Source organism: Tursiops truncatus, chromosome 14, assembly GCF_011762595.2.
Source record: "Tursiops truncatus isolate mTurTru1 chromosome 14, mTurTru1.mat.Y, whole genome shotgun sequence".
NCBI classification, from domain to species: Eukaryota; Metazoa; Chordata; class Mammalia; order Artiodactyla; family Delphinidae; genus Tursiops; species Tursiops truncatus.
Window position 1 is genome coordinate 13,435,514 of NC_047047.1, and position 17,924 is coordinate 13,453,437.

The 17,924-nt window shown below is 47.3% G+C and overlaps 1 protein-coding gene across 10 annotated transcripts in view; it reads left to right on the top strand.

Moving 5' to 3' along the window:
- The window catches only part of REEP1 (receptor accessory protein 1), a 136,256-nt gene that overhangs the window by 70,305 nt on the left and 48,027 nt on the right, over positions 1-17,924 (top strand). For all 10 annotated transcript variants that reach the window (XR_002177741.3, XR_012325623.1, XM_019942216.3 and 7 more), the window contains 2 exons: positions 4,920-5,040; positions 7,523-7,636. Coding sequence is in view for 8 of the 10 variants with exons in the window: in XM_019942216.3 (XP_019797775.1) it covers positions 4,920-5,040; positions 7,523-7,636 (235 nt within the window). In the remaining 2 variants the exon portion in view is untranslated. The remainder of the gene's footprint in view (positions 1-4,919; positions 5,041-7,522; positions 7,637-17,924) is intronic.

Genomic DNA, 17,924 nt, shown 5'->3' on the forward strand with positions numbered 1-17,924 from the left:
CTCTCCACCCCTCCACCAGGGCAGTTCCCTCTTCATTGGTAACTTTTAAAAACTTTCTGTGTTGATGAAAACAGCAATTGTGTATGGTCACAGAAGAGATAGGATGGGGGCTTCCCTGGTGGCGCAGTGGTTGACAGTCCGCCTGCCGATGCAGGGGACGTGGGTTCGTGCCGGGTCCGGGAGGATCCCGTGTGCCGCGGAGCGGCTGGGCCCGTGGGCCATGGCCGCTGAGCCTGCGCATCCGGAGCCTGTGCTCCGCGGCGGGAGAGGCCACAACGGTGAGAGGCCCGCGTACCGCAAAAAAAAAAAAAAGAGAGAGAGATAGGATGGTGGCTTTTTTCACAATTTGTATAAGTGATTTCATTTAATTTTTTAAAAACTATAAAATAATACATACACATGACAAAATAAAACTGAAACAATACACTAAAAAGTAAGTAGGTGCCTCTTCTTGTCCTCTATTCTTCTATGTCGGTGGCTTAAGGGCAGGATTCTTTTTTCCGCTGTAGTGTGTGTGTGTGTGTGTGTGTGTGTGTGTGTCTGTCTGTCTGTCTGTCTCTCTGTCTGTCTAGCCTCCCTCCGTCCACGCTCTTCCCTTCCTTTCCTGTCCTGGCTAAGATACACAGCCTTTACTCCTACCCAGGATATCTCGTTCCACAGTAGGGAGGTAGGGAGGTAGGGAGGTTTCCCACTTACGTTCTGTGGCGTGAGGCTTTAGATTTCAGCAGGAGCTCTCAGCTTCTTTTGATACCACGGGGCAGCTGGCATCCCCAGGGACCTTCTCAGGTGGCCTGCAGGCCTTACCGACAGTCACTGGCAACTTAGACTAAAACTTGAGGCCCACTCAGTCCTAAGCTCATTTCCTCACTTGAATCTGCAAAGGGGAGAGGGCCCTCACCCACCAGAGAGTAATGTGTAGAGACTTCTGAGAGATGTGCTCTGGGTCTACCAAGGTTGAGCTGATGCCAGGCACATAGTAAGAATTACGAAGTGGATGTGTGTGGGCGGCGGATGGAGATTTGGAGAGAAGCAAGGCTCTTGATCCTCACTAAGACATTGTTCCATATCACACTGCACATTATGGGGTCACCTGTTGGTTTCCGCTCTCCTGCTAGATGATGAACCCCTAAGGGCGAGGACATGCCTAACCTAGCTTTGGTTTCCCTGTACTGCTTAGCACAGACCTTTCACCTCATAGCTTTTCAATAGAATTTTCCCAACTGAATGAATCAATCAATAAGCTAGTTGTTATCTTTGAGTAGAAAGTGGGGCAGGAAAAAAGCTTGAGGAGAGAGATTGAAAGAAAACGTAGTGATTGCTAACAGTAGGAGGCAGTCTTGAGACTCGAGTTTTGCTACTAAGACTCTAAAGGAGCCTACTGTTAACCAAAGTCCTGGAAAGGTGGAGAATTAGCAGGCTGTAACCTCTTCCTCTTTTCTTCTGTGGATATCCATGTCAGCTTTCTGCCCAAGGAACAAACCCATTCCACTGTGATTCTTCTATAACTAGTTGATTTCGCTTCAAAGGAAGCTCCATCCCCCAAGGTGGACAGGGGAATACAGAGGAGCCCTCTGTGTCCTGGTCCAGAGATGCCAGGGAGGGCGGTATCTTGGTGGTCTGAAGACCACCAAGTGAAGTCTGCTACCGCAATTGGTCATTGGAGATGCTTTGCCAGCCTGACAAGAGAAGATTTGGGAGGTGAAGCCAGAAGGTTAGGAGGCAGGAAGGTTTTCAAAGGCTGCGTCAGCATGGATGGGGCACACGGGAAAGATCCTGAAGAACAGGAGGCTCAGTAGCAGGCTGGCCAGAGAATAAAGGGTCTCTGGCAGCCCAGAAGGATTGCTCAGGATCTAACGTTCTCCCCCCCACACCCCCGTCCAGCCTGGGGCAGGCTCTTACGGTTGGTCCTACGCTGTGAGGGTGTGACTGTGGGCCATCAGCCTCTTGTACCTGTGTTTGCACAGAAGTACAACCTCTCTCTGTAAATTAGATGCCCGCAGAAATTCCACTTCTGGGCGTTTTCCTAAAGGCACGTTAGCATCGGTACATAAAGCATGTTCCAGGAGATTCACTGCAGCTCTCTCGTAGTAGCCAAAGACTGTAACCTTTTGTAAATATCCATTCATGGGGGTCTGGGTAGATGCTCACGCCCCCACACACAGCCATGAAGAAGAGTGAATGATAAGAACCTGCTGTATAAAAAAATAAATGAAATGAAATTCAAAAAAAAAAAAAGAAGAGTGAGGCCTGGGGAATTCCCTGGCAGTCCAGTGGTTAGGACTCCGTGCTTTCACTACCAGGGCCCGGGTTCGATCCCTGGTTGGGGAACTAAGATCCCACAAGCCATATGGTACAGCCAAAAAAAAAGAAATCCCCAAAGTGTACTGTTAATCGTGTGTGTGCAGCAGGGGGAAGCAAGGTGTAGGAGGGGGTGCAGAGAATGCCACTAGGTGAGCATGGGGGACATTACGGGAGTCATATGTACCCACACAATTGCGTATCTTAGCCCTGGTCCACTTGTGGAAGGACGCACAAGACACTGATGATGCTTATGCCTTTGGAAAAGCATCCAGGATGGGAAGGAGACTCTGCTATATACTCTTTTGGACTTCTAGAATTTTTTAAACTCTGTGCACGCATGACCTATTTTTTACAAAACCCGTCTTTTACGTAATAAACAAAAGAGCAGCAGTGTGACAGAACCCCTGGGATTATCCGCGAATCTTGGGTTGGTGCCTGAGCTTCGCAGGTTCCTTTGTCCCTTGGGGCTGACAAATACTTGTTTTCCAGACCAAACTTCCTTCACTGTTCATCACCAGAGTGTTCAATTACGGGAGAATCACACCTCTGTTCCTTCAGCTCCTTCTCTTTTCTGGCTGTGAAACATTAAGCAATCTTGACATGAAAGTGTCCTTCAGGTGCTAAGGGAATATTCAGGAAGGGCCTGCCGGAAGCAGAAGGCAGTGAACTAGGATGAGGAAAGGAGGAGGGGGTGGGGCCGCTGATTGGAGTGACGTGAGAGTTAAAGGGCTCTGAAATGACTTGCTAGAAATTGCTCTTTGTTTTGGCTCTCTTATCAGGGAGGATGCCTGGGAGGGGTTTACTTTTCTGATTCCTCAGACTAGCCCAGGTGTCACTTTCCCTCATCGCCTCTGTTTTAATGGTACCCAGACTTTGTTTTCAGGTCTGGTAAGACATGCAGTCACAGAAATGACTATCATGAAGGAATAAGTTCGTTATATTCACAGATCCCTAGAGGTACAGCCCGCTGCGCAGAGCCACATGGGGAAGCACGGGGCTGATCAGGAAGCCGAGGCAGGAAGTCTGGGCAAGAGACTGTATTGTGGTTTCCATGGGAGAGGCAGTCTCTCCAGAGTCAGCGAGGTCCCAAGATGTCAAAGCATCAGAGGACAGAAAATTTTAAAATATGGTTAATACACATCCGGCCTGCCAAGTATGGTTGCACAGGTTGTTCATAGCACAAGATATCTGGCCAAGGAGGCAAGCGGAGCTGAAATTCGGATGAAGCCCTGTTTCCAAGCCATGTGCTCCCAGGACTGCATCCAGCTGAAGGACTTGGCTTTTTCTCACACGTGCAGAGGCACCACGTGGGTCAGCAGAGGCCCATGATGGCACTCGTCTCAGGTTGCTATTCTATATTAATCGTGATGATTTGAGCAATCTCTGTTTCCTTGACTGGACTACCAGTTCCAAAGACGCCAGAACCTTGTCTATGTTTCCCGCTAGACTGGAAGCTCCAAGAGAGCAGGGGTCAGGTCTTGTTTGCTTCCCACTGTCTCCTTGGTGCTCAGCACCGGCTGCCACATATGGGTGCCGGGTGTTTATGGGATGCATAAACACACGGCACGCAGGACTTTAAACTTCAGAATCGTATGTTATCTGTACCCTGAACTCTTCTTTCTTTCGGCACCAAAAAGATCAAGACCTTTTTGCCTGCTGTTGGTTTTTTTAATTAAATTTAATTTTTTAAATTGAAGTAGAGTTGATTTACAATGATGTGTTTGTTTCAGGTGTAAGCAAAGTGATTCAGTTATATATTTTTTTCAGATTCTTTTCTCTAATGGGTTATTACAAAATGTTAAGTATAGTTCCCTGTGTTATACAGTAGGTCATTGTTGGTATCTATTTTATATATAGTAGTGTGTATATGTTAACCCCAAACTCCTAATTGATGCCTCCCCTCCTCCCCGCCAGCCTGCTGTTGGTTTGAATAGGGTGAGTAGCATCCTCTTTCCTGGCAAGCATCGGGCTCCCGTCCCTGCCTTTTTGGGGGACTAAGAAGATAGCCGAGGAGGGGAGGCTTTACTCTCAGTCTGGCGATTCTTTGTCAGCTCCGCCCTACGGTAAATCCTGTGTCTGTGCCTTCGTGGCCTCCAGTGAAGAGTGAATGACCGGGAAATTGGGCACGGCTGGTTGTGGCATCTGGGCCTACAGGAACCCCGGCTCCAACCAAAATGAGCAGAGCTCGGACGGAAGCTCCAGCTGTTGTCAAGCACGGTCATAGGGTGATTGCTGGAGAGACCCCAGCTCCCTGGCTTGCTTGACAAGGAAAGAAAACACGAACCGGCTTTGGGAATTCCCTGGCGGTCCAGTAGGTTAGGACTCAGTGCTTTCACTGTTGAGGGTCCAGGTTCAATCCCTGGTTGGGGAACTAAGATCCCACAAGCTGAGCTGTATGGCCAAAGAGGAAAAAAAAAAAAAATGAACTGGCTTTCAAGAGGCCTTGGGCTTGTGCCTTGGATGTGCTTGTGTGTGCATACCCCTTCATGGGAATCTGGGGGCCAGGCGGCCGTGCGCAGGCAGGAGAGGTGTCTGTGCCCCCAGGCCTCATGTTTCAAAGGCTCAGGGCGGAGTTGCTGAGAACCTAATGGAATGTGTATTTTCTCATCTCTCTCCAGGTTTCCATTCTATTATGAACTAAAAATAGCATTTGTAGCCTGGCTGCTGTCTCCCTACACAAAAGGCTCCAGCCTCCTCTATAGGAAGTTTGTACATCCCACGCTGTCCTCAAAAGAAAAGGTAATTTATGTTGCTCTGCCTGCACTCCTTCCAGCGAGTGAAAAGATTTTAAAAAGTGATTAAAAAAAAAAAAGGCAGGTTGTTTTATTGCAGGAGGCTCTTAATTGACTCTTATTTCCCCCCTCCAACATTCGTTCCTTCTAATCTTTCTTTTTTAAGTCTATTTTTATGACCTGTTTAGAAATAGCGGTAAAATTCTCCAAAGGATGTTATTCATCATTATTTATTGTAAGACATTTCCATACATTGAAACAAAAAGCAGAAGAGATTCACTCATAATTCAACTCCCCAAACTGAATTTCCTTCCTTTCATCAGGCTCAGCCCCTATCCTTTTGCAGATAGGATTTTTACATAGACTATTAAAATACTTTAAAAACTTAACATAAACAGGAACGTTGAAGCCTAGAGAGATTAAATGATTTGAACTTGTACCCAGATAGCTACTAACAGAGACTGGAATATAATACATTTCTAGTATGTTTGCTTTATTGTTCAATGATAAAACGTATGCTACCAATGAAATACCTGCTACTTTAGTAATTATCAGTCAATAAGTATTAATGAGAATAGTCATAATAATTTGTTTCACGCTATTTATCTTTTGTGTTTGTTTCGCTTCAAAGTACTTCACATACATCCTTGAAATGAAAATGCAGGTGTGTCTATTGTCAGAGATGGAAAAAATAAGATAGGGAGAGATTGCAGGAAGGGGTCAACAATAACTAAGGATTCAAGGGGGAATTACAACTTACACCTCTTGAAAAGAAATTTAAGCTACTTATAAGATAATGTCACTGTCTATAAAATTATTTTTTGTTTAACATCTCCACTGAACCTAATCTGCCGGATTATTCCATTGTTTTCTTAAGATTTCATACAGTAATAGATGCTGAGACCACTAAAATAAACATGACCTCTGTCTTATTTATTTGTTTGGTAGCTCCTTTTTTCAGTTCAATCCAGTCTGTGAAACGTTTCTTTAAAATAAAATTTTAAGCGTACATTAAAAAAAAAAAAGCCACTCCAAACCAAGAGGCAACAACAAAAACGCTGAGCAGATGCAGTATTTATCTTCTGAGATCTTAGACATGACGGCATAGCATCCTTTCTCACTTGGTCTTCCTAGTGACCCACGACAATCACCACACATAGTATATAGTTCCTTCTGTTGACTTCTTATCTTAGAATAAATTCTCAGGACTGGGATTACTGGGTCCAACATTGTATAACTCATTAATGATATTATATGACTTTCTAAACTGATTGTGTGGTAGGATCCTACAGCATGAATTAGGAGCACTGTTGGTGGCTTGATATATTCATTTCTATTGCTTCTGAAAGTTGGATACTTTGGACTTCCAGGGGAAGCCTTTGAGTATATCGGTTGGATGAGCAGGCTACTGTAGACGTTTCTGAGAATCCGTTTAGGAACTAGGACACACTTCCCGTCTCAGAGGGTGGATTTTGAGGAACGGTAATCCCTGTCTCGACCTGGTTATCAAATCTCTATTCTTCCTGCTTCCCTTTCTCCAAACGCTGGACTTACCCTGAAGCTGTCAGTGTAATTTCCATGGAAATGAAGGTGACTGACTCTTAAGAGCTGCCAGGAATCACTTCTGGAGTCGGCCAGGGGTCACAATGGAGACTTAGTGTGGTGACTTCTTGAAGAAGCTTAAACAAGGACAAGGCAGGGGGTTGACTGCCCACCTGCCCACCCCAAAGTCAAGGAAGTGCACCGATGTGCTGAACTTCAAATGAAACGGAGACCAAGTGTCATTGACTGAACTCTGCAATGAACTCCTGTGATTCCAAAATAACTGTTTTCTTCAAACAGTGACAACCACCACCCAAACCAAACAAACAAAAAGAATGAGCCAACGTTGATTCAAATTTGAACTAAACCAATATCTTACTTGGTCTCGGTCCCTGAAGTAGATGTCAATCCTCTTTCCCACCTCACCTTTACCTTGTGGTATGATGCTGGATGACTTCTAATTTATGCTTTTATTTTTTTATCTGTACAATGATCTTCTCTATCAACAAAAATAACACCTATTTCTTTCTATGTCCTAATCCCTCCCATCGATATATACACGGGGAGGGATATGGATATCGTATGAAATAGCTGTGGAATAACAGAATTTCAGAGCTGCCGGGGCCTGACCTCCTTGAGATAAGGAAGATGACAATGGTTCTTGGTTATTGAAACCAGCCACTGTGTCAGGTGCTTTCCTGGAATGATGGCATGTAATCCTCACCTTGCTCCACAAGTTAGGTGCTACCAGGGTCCTCATTTTTCAGAAGACAGAACCGTGAATAGAGGCTAAGTACTTGCCCAGGTCTGACAGCCAGTTAGTGGCAATGCCGGAGAGAATGAGTGGTTGGGCACAAGCCGCCAAGCTCAGCGCTCAGGAGAAGGGAGAAAGAACAGAGATTTACTTGAGCTTTCCAACTCAGTGTGCCTCTGTTTTCCTTTGACAGGAAATCGACGATTGCCTGGTCCAAGCAAAAGACCGAAGTTATGATGCCCTCGTGCACTTTGGGAAGCGAGGCTTGAACGTGGCGGCCACGGCGGCGGTGATGGCCGCTTCCAAGGTACCATGCTGGGACCTGACCGCCATGGCTGTAACTTGCCCAGAGACAGGCTAAGGACCGATCAGGTTCCTCATCCTTTTTGGGGTCCCATTGAAAATCTGAGGGGAAAAAGGGTGAATCTTGCCCCCAGAAGACTGCACACCCCCACACACAAATGATTTATGCAATATTGAGAGGTTCCCCGAGCCCCTGAAGCTCATCTGTGGGTCTCAAGGACCTCTAAAGTACTTGGAGTGTAATCCTTGGACGCAGAGAAGAGAGAAGGGGAGGAGAGGGAGCTCTTCTCTGCAATTTCCTAGGGTGCACTGGGAGAGTCACCTAAATAGACAGGTGCAGAGACTTATTACCTGAGTGAGTGGGTGCACTCCATGCTCACGTGGCCCCACAGATCCAGGGGAAGGAACCCAGGGTCCTAGAATAAGTTGAGTGGTTCAAACGTGGAGGACAATGATATGTGTAGCAACAGTAACTAGAGGTAGAGGAGGTTTGAAATAAATACTGGTCTTGTGGGATATTGTGATATAAGCAATTACTTCCTTCTTTTTTCCACCCAGCCCTGTTCAAAGGCCCTCTGTGTTCCTTCCCAGCTTCCTCTCCCATTACATTCTCCTTGTCGCTTTGTCAGTTTCTCGTTATGTGCTCAGCCCTGAAAAAATTAAATTGGTAGATGTTTACTCTCAGAGCAAATTCAGCAGATTGCCCTAGTGTTTCCTGGTGACAACACCTTCCTCCAAATCCAAAGGTAGAGTAGGGGTCTACAGTTGGCTGAGGGTGGAGGAAAGGCAGTTATGCTCATGTCTGGAGAGAGACAATGGTTGGGAGGTGAGCTGTATTAGCAAAGGAAAGCTATGAATCCTGGGTGGCCATGTGAGGGTTTGGGGGAAAGAGAGGGTAGAGCTGTGAAAGTGTTTGGAAGAGGACAATTAATACAGATCTTCGTGCTCCATGGGCTCCCAGTGGATGGTGGGATGGAGGGTGTTGATAGCCAGTTGGGTCAGGGGACTGAGCTGGGTTTTCTGGGCCCTGAACCAGGGAGAGGCACTTTAGGAGCATTTCTGGGAGGAAAACTTAGCACACAGGGCTGGGAGTTTGAAAAGCACCTTCCACATAAAGTCAAGGAGTTCTGCAGACAAAGGCTGGCGGGGAGACAGGAGAACCAAAGGGGAGTGATTCCTATTTCAGAGAAGGACCAGATGCTTCTGTAACACAGAACCATAGTGAAGTGTTCCGCTGGTACCTGGAGGGTCCCTGTCCACCTTGGGTACAATAGTAGCTGGCAAAGTGGTGAATCCCAATGAGTATCATCGGAGGGGAAGTTCCGCTTTGGTATCTGGAGGAGACGTATCAGGATTTACAAAGAGCAGTGAATTCTAAGATCCTTCTGTTTGAGATGCAATCGTTTTAGACTTTTGTGTTTAAACTGACAGAAAAGAGAACTCAGAATTGCTAAATTCTGAATTCATCAGGCTAACTTTGCCACATAAAGCTACAGAGGCCTCCCAGGCCCTCTCCCCACCCCATCTTTGCTTCTGCACCTGAAGGAACATAGGTTACTGCTCTTTTCTCAGCTCAGTTGTAGAGCATCAGTGTGGTATATTTATCAGGGTGACTCAGTACCGGTCATCAGGCCACTCAGCTGTGTGTGTAAATTATATTCTTATGGTAATTCTGTAGGGCCATCCTCTTCCAGGTCTGCCTCAAGCTGGAGCCTCCTGAATCTTGGCCAGTCACCGCCAGTCCCTCTGACCACCGGGGAAGCCCGTGAGCCTAGGCCTCCAGCCGGGCACCTTACAACTAACCTGAAGGAAGCTCTAGATAGTCTGAAACTTGCCTCAGAAAAATAACTGCTCATTAGTTCTTTCTAGTTGGGCTAAAAAGTAGTGAGGGACGCCTGCTTCCTGCTGAATTTGGTTTCAGACAAGAAAATTTTCTGCCTTGTGGGGGCTTTGCTTTTCCTCTCTAAATATCTTGAGAGAGAAAACACTCTTCTTTCCCCAAAATAATGCCCTCTGTTTTTGAAACAGATGTGTACTTTAAAAAAGAAAAGAAAAGAAAAAGAAGAAGTAAAATTCAACCTGGCTGAGGGATAGATCAGTGGTTTCCAGAGTAACAATGGACCACTCCAGGCCCCGGCCAAAGGATGATAAGTCACCACTGGGTTCAAATCTGGCTTTAGTATCCAAACCACCTGGGAAGCTTTGTTTTTCATTTTTAAACAGATTCTCAGATGTGCTGAATCAGAATCTCAGGCAGTGAGCCCTTGAATCTCTATTTTTAACAAGTTCCCCAGATGATTTTTAAACAGCCAACTCGAACTCCCCTGGTGGCTCAGTGGTTAAGAATCTGCCTGCCAATGCAGGGGACACGGGTTCAAGCCCTGGTCCAGGCAGATCCCACATGCCACGGAGCAACTAAGCCTGTGCGCCACAACTACTGAGCCTGCGCTCTAGAGCCAGCAAGCCACAACTACTGAGCCTGTGTGCCACAACTACTGAAGCTCCTGTGCCTAGAGCCCTTGCTCCCCAACAAAGAGAAGCCAGCTCGATGAGAAGCCCTTGCACTGCAACGAAGAGAAGTCCCCGCTCACCGCAACGAGAGAAAGCCTGCGTGCAGCAACAAAGACCCAACGCAGCCAAAAATAAATAAACAAAATAAATAAATATATTTTAAAAAATAAGTAAATAAAGTAAACAGCCACCTCTTTACAGGTCCCTGCCTGAGGGCCCATCCAGAACCATACACCACAGGTGATGAGGGTTAAAACAGTTAACTTTTTTAACATTCCTGGGATGCAGATTTAGCTGCTTAGAAACATTAACCTTGAGAATGAGAAAGATGAGTCCGGAACAACCTTGTCGATTACCCCCAGGGGAACAATCAAAGCAATTTTGTGAAAAAAAGACACTCTGCCCAGTCACAGTGGCTAGGGTGACCATATGCTGTTCAAACAGGACACATCTGAGAGTGAAACGGTGCTGTAATTATTATGCTGGGACAACAGGTAGAAACTAGGTCTGTTCCAAGCAAACCGGCGTTTATGGTCGCCCTCCTCATGGCTCCATTTTACATCTCTTGGACCCTGCCTGTCTCCTCCCAGAAAACGCCCTCAGCCTACAAATCAGTTCTCACTGTAAACATCCGCTGCATTTAGCCAAACAGTTGCAGGAGAGAGGGTGAGGTGACTGAGAGCCTCCCTCTGAGTTCAGACAGATCGAAGGGAGGCTGGGACCAGGGGACCGGATGAGGGCAGTCACTCCTTCCTCATCTGCTCTATTTTCCATCCTTTGGTGGCTCCCCAGGAGGAAACTGCAGAACTTAACCAGAAGAATGAAAGATCTTCTGCCTCCACTTTTTGTTAATCCTTTTTTTCCTTATAACTTTGAACCCTGAGCCCTTTCTCTAAAAAAATGAATGTTTGCAGGGTTTTTGGATCATCATGAAGTGTGAAGAAGCTTTGTAAACCATATCATTGTACAAATATAAGTTGTTATTAATGTTTTATCTTAGAATAGAAAAGCTAAAACAAACAAACAAAATTAAACATTGGAAATTTCTCCCCAGGCCTATTAACCCCCAGCCCACCCCCCAGTTTTCCCCAAGGTCTAATCCTTGTCCCCGGGAAGTAGGGATGCATTTTTTCTTTCAGCAAAAGCTGCTCTGTCTCCTTCCTAGGGACACACCTCGGTAGTACCTTCTTTCTAAGTGTCCCTAGTCTCTTGGCTGGCTCTGAGCTTAGATATTAGCTGTTTCCCAGCCAGTAATTCCACTCAGAGGGAAAATTGAGCGCCACATCTTTTTAAGACTAGAATTGGAAATCTCTCGCTTTTTAAAATTAATGCTCTAGAAACTCATTAGTTAAGCAAAACACATTCTCACGGGAAGAGAAACAATAGTGAGAAAAACCAATTGATCAAGAGTTTTAAAACTGTCAGGTAGTTTTAAAACTGACTTCCCTGGCGGTCAAGTGCTTAAGACTACGCCTTCCAATGCAGGGGGTGTGGGTTCGATCCCTGGTCGGGGAACTAAGATCCCACATGCCTCGTGGCCAAAAATTAAAAACATAAAAAAAAAACCCAGAAGCAATATTGTAATAACTTCAATAAGGACTTGAAAAATGGTCCACATAAAAAAAATCTTCAAAAAAATCCCCCCAAACTGTGAGGTATCCAGGCCACCTTATTCCCTTTGACATTTGAACCATATCCTAGATCTCTTCCACTTGCCCACTTCTCAGGCCTGGTAAACCAATCTTGCTTTTGACCTGTCTCATAACTTGAAAAATAATGCCCTTTTACTTTCCCTGGAGATCCTATCCCTAGAACAGTTCCAGTGCTGACAATAGTGTTATTAAAGTCACCAGTTTAAGACAGCCGGTCTAAGTAAAGCTGGCGTTCTGTGAATTAGGGATGCTTCTTCCCCAGATTGCGTGTGGGGTCTTTCCCCCCCTAGAATCTAGTATTTCCTGTTAGATTGTGAGCTTCTGGCCATGAGTGACTCTGGATTCTTTTCCTTTGTTTCTTGCTTAGCAAAAACCCAAAACCCAAAACCAAACTTTGCTAACTTGTCTGGTGTTTTGCACTCATTAAACCTTGTTGGTGGATCTGAAGAATAAACTTTTCGATGCCTCCACTCCTGCTCTGCCCGAAATGGTAGCCAGTTGCCACGTGTGGCTATTTAAATTAATTGAAATGAAGTAAGTTTTAATATTCAATTCCTCAGGCTTTACTCACCCGCTTTCCAGTCCTCAGCAGCCAGCGTGGCTGGTGGCTGACACAGGGATAGAACGTTCCCACCATCACAGAAAGTTCTCTTGGGCAGCACTGTCCCAAGCCTTCTGTTAAGCCTCTTGGGTTCTCCTTTGCCTTATTTCCATCTTCTCGCCTGCAGTGCTCTGCTTTGACAAGGGCCCCTCCCTTACCCACTTAGCCCTTTGGGGCCTCTGTATATGAGGTTCACGAGGAAGACGGGCAGATGGAGACTCAGCCTGCGGCATTGCCCATGGTGGATGTTTCCGTTTCTTCATCTTCTCCCCTGGTCCGGCTCTGCTTTCACACCGTGACCTCCACTTTGCTGACTTGCCAGCCAAAGCTCAGGTACTTTGCCTGCAGTTATGGTCAGTGGCCACCAGGGTATAGCCAAGCCTTGATTGTAGCCCTAGCATCTGAACACCTAGGCACAATCACAGAGAGATAAATTATAGTGTTTTCCCACTCATTTAAAAAAAAAAAATTCCCACTCAATTTTGCTTTAAAAACAAACTCTTTAAACAGTTCAGCATAAATAGTTTTAAAAATGTCCTCTCCCTCTGATCCTTATTTTTTATCCATCACTGCTTTATCTAAACCTCTTGCTTGAATAAAAATACTGCTTTCAAACGACATGGAACTTTATTCTTGGAACCAGAAGCTCATTCTAGAAAGTTCATAAGCCTAGTGATTTGGGGCTTCTGACCAGACTGGAGTTGTCTGCCTTTGCCTTTGTTTTTTTTCTTGCCAAAAACCCCCCACAATAGACAAAAGCAAAAACTACCTGTTTATGATTAATCAGAGGGCAGGTGTTCATCTTCTTTTTATAAAACCTCCCTGTATCCACTCATGCTTTGAATGTATTTCCAAGGAAGAAGAGAAGCCTGCTGTCCCTTTTGGATCCCCGTGTCTCCCTTGTCTGGCTTCGCACACTTGTGTCTGCTGAATCTAAGTGGCTGAGGACTCTAGGAAGTTTCATGCTCGTCCCTTCACCCCCTCAGAGGAACATTTCCCAGCCTCTGCGCTAGCTTATGTCAAGTTAGCCCTCTTTCTTCTGTTGAAGCCAAGGACTGTGTAACATAAAATTAATATTTAGAGTTCACCATGGCAACCATTTAAACACCAAGATGACATAAACTGTTATGGACAACCTGCTGAAAAAATTTAGGTAGAGGGTAGGGAATACTTCCCTCCCAGACAAATCAGCTTGCCCTGGAGCTCATTTCCAAAACCTGAAGCAGCACCTGAAGCCTTGTCCACTGTGGTTCCACCACACTCGCCTTTGTTCCTCGACACCCTGTCCTCCTCCCGATGTTTCTACTTGGAATGTTACCTCACCTTACTCCACTCCATAGATGGTGAGGTGGATTGAAACAAACGAGAGACTCAGTCTCACAAGTCAGCAGAAGGCGGAGTTGCCGGTCTGATATTTCTTGCCAAATCTCTGTTCCGAGTTTGCCTGTGGAGATCATATGTAGCTGGAGGCATCGAGGGTCCCAGTGGAAAGAGAGAAGCCCACCTGCCTGCCTGACCTCTGAGAAGAGCCTGGTTGAACCTAGGAGGTCTGAGAAAGCACTTGGCTGTGTCGATGCACCTTCCTTCCTGGTCCCCTCCTCCCCCCTGACTCCTGTCTCCTGCCCTCACTCCCTCAGTGTTGGGGGGAATTCTCCAGGGCCCCGCCTTGCTCTCCTCTCCATCGCAGAGCCACTCATCCTTTCCCTCACCTTCAGCTGTCACCACCTGTTGCTCCTGGTTCCCAGATAGGCTCCTCTCCCCAGGTCTCAAGTCCAGCATTTCTGGTCCTCTGAACATCTCCTCCCTGTCTCCTGGTACCTTCAGTCAGCATCTCTCTAACTCCAAATGTGTCCCTCCTCTTGTGTCCCAAATCTCTGATGATGACAAAATCACCATCCTCTCTGGACCCCAAGCTCCAAATTTCAGTCATCTTTGAGTTCCTCCTTCCTCTGATTGGCTCTTCAAGTCCTGCCCATTTGATACCCCTTCCTTCCTTCCTTCCATCCACGCCCTCTTCCAGGCACCCTCCCTTCTAGCTTGGACTATTGCAGTAGCCACTCAGGGGGTCACTGCCACTCTCCTTTCCTGTTTGAGGCCTGTGCATTTGGCCCTGATCCCAACCTTCCTGTCTAGTCTCTCCTGACCTTTCTGGTTCTTGTATACTGTACTTACAGCACCACCTTCAGTGCTGTTCTAGAAATAGCAACTCTGCTGTTTCTAGAATTTTCTCTTTCCTGCCTCTACTGATGCTAGTTCATCTGCCCCTGTTCCCACCTGTTTGAAATCCTGTCCACCCTTCAAGGTCAAGAGCCAGCTCCTTCACAGCAGCCTCCTTAGATTCCTGGGGGAACTGGTCTCTCACTTCATGGCACCCCAGTGGCCCTCTTGTGGTCATTTATATCCATGTCTTACCTGCACCCCTACTAGGTGCACAGTAAATGGTAAAGGGATGAAGGATGGCTGTTCATATTTTTAGCTGTCACAGCCAGGAGAGCAATGCTTAGCAACAAGTATGGGCTTTGGAAATACGCAGACCCAGGTTAAAAAAATCCCAGCTCCAGGACTTCCCAGGCGGTCCAGTGGTTAAGATTCTGTGCTTCCAATGAAGGGGGTGCAGGTTCGATCCCTGGTCGGGGAATTAAGATCCCACATGCCACGCGGCCTAGCCAAAAAAACAAACAAAAAAACCCCCACCTCCCCCACTTGCTGTTGCACCTCTATGAGCCTCAGCCTCTCCACCTGCAAAATGGGCATGATAATGGTTTTTGCCACAAAACAGTCATGAGTCGATGTCCATAGAGATTTCCCAGGAGGCAGAGCTCATGCTGAGGCCACCTGTTGGCCACTTCTCCTGTGTCAGTTTGCTCTCTAAGGTTGACCATGATCTTCACTCACTGTTGAACCAATAAGAGAAACAAGTCCGATGCTGGCATTGGGAAGTTATTTACAGTCCAGACTCTTGTGGAGAGGAGGCTGTCTCCTGCTTGTGCGGATCTCTTCCCGTCTTTTCTCTGTGGTGCGGTAGCTTGGGCACAGTTGGGGCGTTGCCTGCGCCCTTGTCCCTCCCTGTCCACCTTGCCTGTGCTGTGTGGCCCTGGGCAAGCCACTCTCCCACCCTGGGCTTCAGGTCCCTCATTGCTCTGGGCCCGACTTCCGTCTCCTCATTCAGCCTTGAGGTGAGCAGTGTCCGAGTGGCAGCGTCTATATAACACGTGAGCCCCTGCCCCAAACCCCACCGAGAGAGAGAGAGAGAGAGAGAGAGAGAGAGAGAGAGAGAGAGAGATGTCAACCTGTGGGTTTTTAGGACAGGAAGGAGCCTTAGGTGCCACTCACTTCACAGGGGAGGACACCGAGATCCCAGTGCCCAAGGTCATGCTGCTGGGCTGAGAGCGATACTCCAGTTCCCAGTCCTGTGTTCCTGCATCACTCCAGACACCCCCACGGCCCCCTCCCCTCCACACACACTGAACTGACAATTCCTGACCACATTCTGCTTGGATCACACCCCCAGGCCCTGAGCCCCCATGACTGAGAGCCTGAGGGATGCCTGTCTGCCCCTGAGAATTCTAGAGCGAGTCCCAGCCCAGGGTACTTTTGAGGTTGTCTGCCTGCGCTTCTGACCGTTTTATCTGGAACACCGCTAGGAGTCAGGAAGGCACATTCAGATGCGAGAGACAGCCAGCAGCTGCCCCCAAGGCAGGCTCCCACTTTGCCTTGAGGCAAGGCTGGGGCCACACTTAAATGCAGGTGGTGGGTTGCAAGTTACCTTAAGAGACTAAAGATAGTTTCTTTAAAGCTTTATCACTGTGTCCTAACATAACATGGTACCTCAACTGTACTTCAGTAAAAAGAAATGAGGATATTGAAAAGCAAAACAAATAAACAAAGCGTATCACTGTGATAAAGTGGGAAGTTGTAATCGTAGCTCCGCTTTTCACTGAGCAAACTTGTCTTGTGGATGCCCCTACCCGACTCCTACTCCTTGAAGAGAGATCTGCCACAGCTTTAACCTCCCCTCAGGGCCTGGCCTCTCCAAGGAGGAAGCCTGGACCAAGCAGAGCTTCCAGCTGGGTCTCACTGGTGGCCTTCTACACACGAGGGCTGGACAGCTGCTGCGTGTGGAGCCCTTCCCGGTGACCCCCACACCCCATCACCTGGGTGCTGTCACTGTCCTGCACAGCCCTGTCTCGCTTCCCAGATCCAGGTCTTCATCTCCTCAGCAGCTGCTGTCAGCACCTCAGATCCAGCCTGGCCTGAGGTGTTGGCCAGTGTTCCCAACCGGCCTTCCCTCACCAGTTAATGTTCCTTTTTGCGCTTCATCTCCCATTAAGGGCACTTTATTGCAGACATCCATGTGCCCAGCTCCAACCTGAGGAAGGAAGGCAGGGCAGATACCAGGGGCCGTTCTCCATGTGTGCCACGCAGTGTGTCCAGAATGTTCTCATGACTCTAAAATCCCACTGTCTTCACTTTGCTCACTACCCAGAAACCTTCAGTGGAGCTCTCATCGAAGTCCAGGTTCAGGCAAAATACAGTTTTTCCAGACTGATCTCCCACTCGTCACCAGCACCTGAGCCTCTTCTCCTCAGACTGGTTCAATCTCAGTTTCCCAAATGCACCCGGGTTTTCCACTCTCACACCTTGGCTCCGACCACTGTCTGGCCACAATGTCCTTCCCCTCTCTTTCTGATGGTACAGCCCTTGCCTCGCTCAAGTCTGAGCTCTTGGACGAGGCCTCCCCGGGTATTCTAGCCAACAGTACTCTCTCTCCGTCCCCTGAGCTTCTGTCATATGTTTTGTCGTCTGTCATTTGCTGTCTTGCACGCGTTTGTGTCTCGATGCCTCAGCCAGACTGGGAGAACCTTGGAGTAGGAACCGTGTCCTGTTTCCTATTTGTGTTTGTTTCCCCTGCGGGGCTTCACTGAGCGCTTCAGGAACTCTCCAGCAGCGTTGGCTGCGAAGGAAGGAACGAAGAAGTGAGTGAGTGAATGAGTGACTTGTAGGAGGCCAGGGCAGCATGGCTCCCTTCAACCCATTTTGTAGGTTTGGTGCCCATGGCTTTTTTTTTTCTTTTCCCTTTTATCAGGTGGTTCGACTCTTTCCTTTTGTCTCCTCTTTGGACCTCAGAGAAGGGCAGGTAACCCCGCTGAGAGATGTGACTAACTCCAAACTGAACCCTTCGGGGATGGAAGCCAGCAGCCACCTGTGCCCACTGGCCCATGGTCTGGATCGGAGCCAGGTGTCTCTCCTCCCGACAGCTGTGTGTGTACATGTGCGTTAATCCCAGAGCCGAGGCCCTGTCAGCCTCCTCCCAGAGCCTCTTATTGTGTTGATTTGGTAGCATCTAACATGCAATTAACTTATTTGGTTTTTTGGTTTGTTTGTTTCATGCCTGGAGAATGAATTGAATTTGACGATTGATGCTACGGTGGGAAGAATCCTTTCTCTCTCTTTTGTTTGTTAATCCAATTCTATGTCACGAACGAGGCCCTTGCCTTCGAGCAGCATGTTGGGAAGGAGCCTGCTTG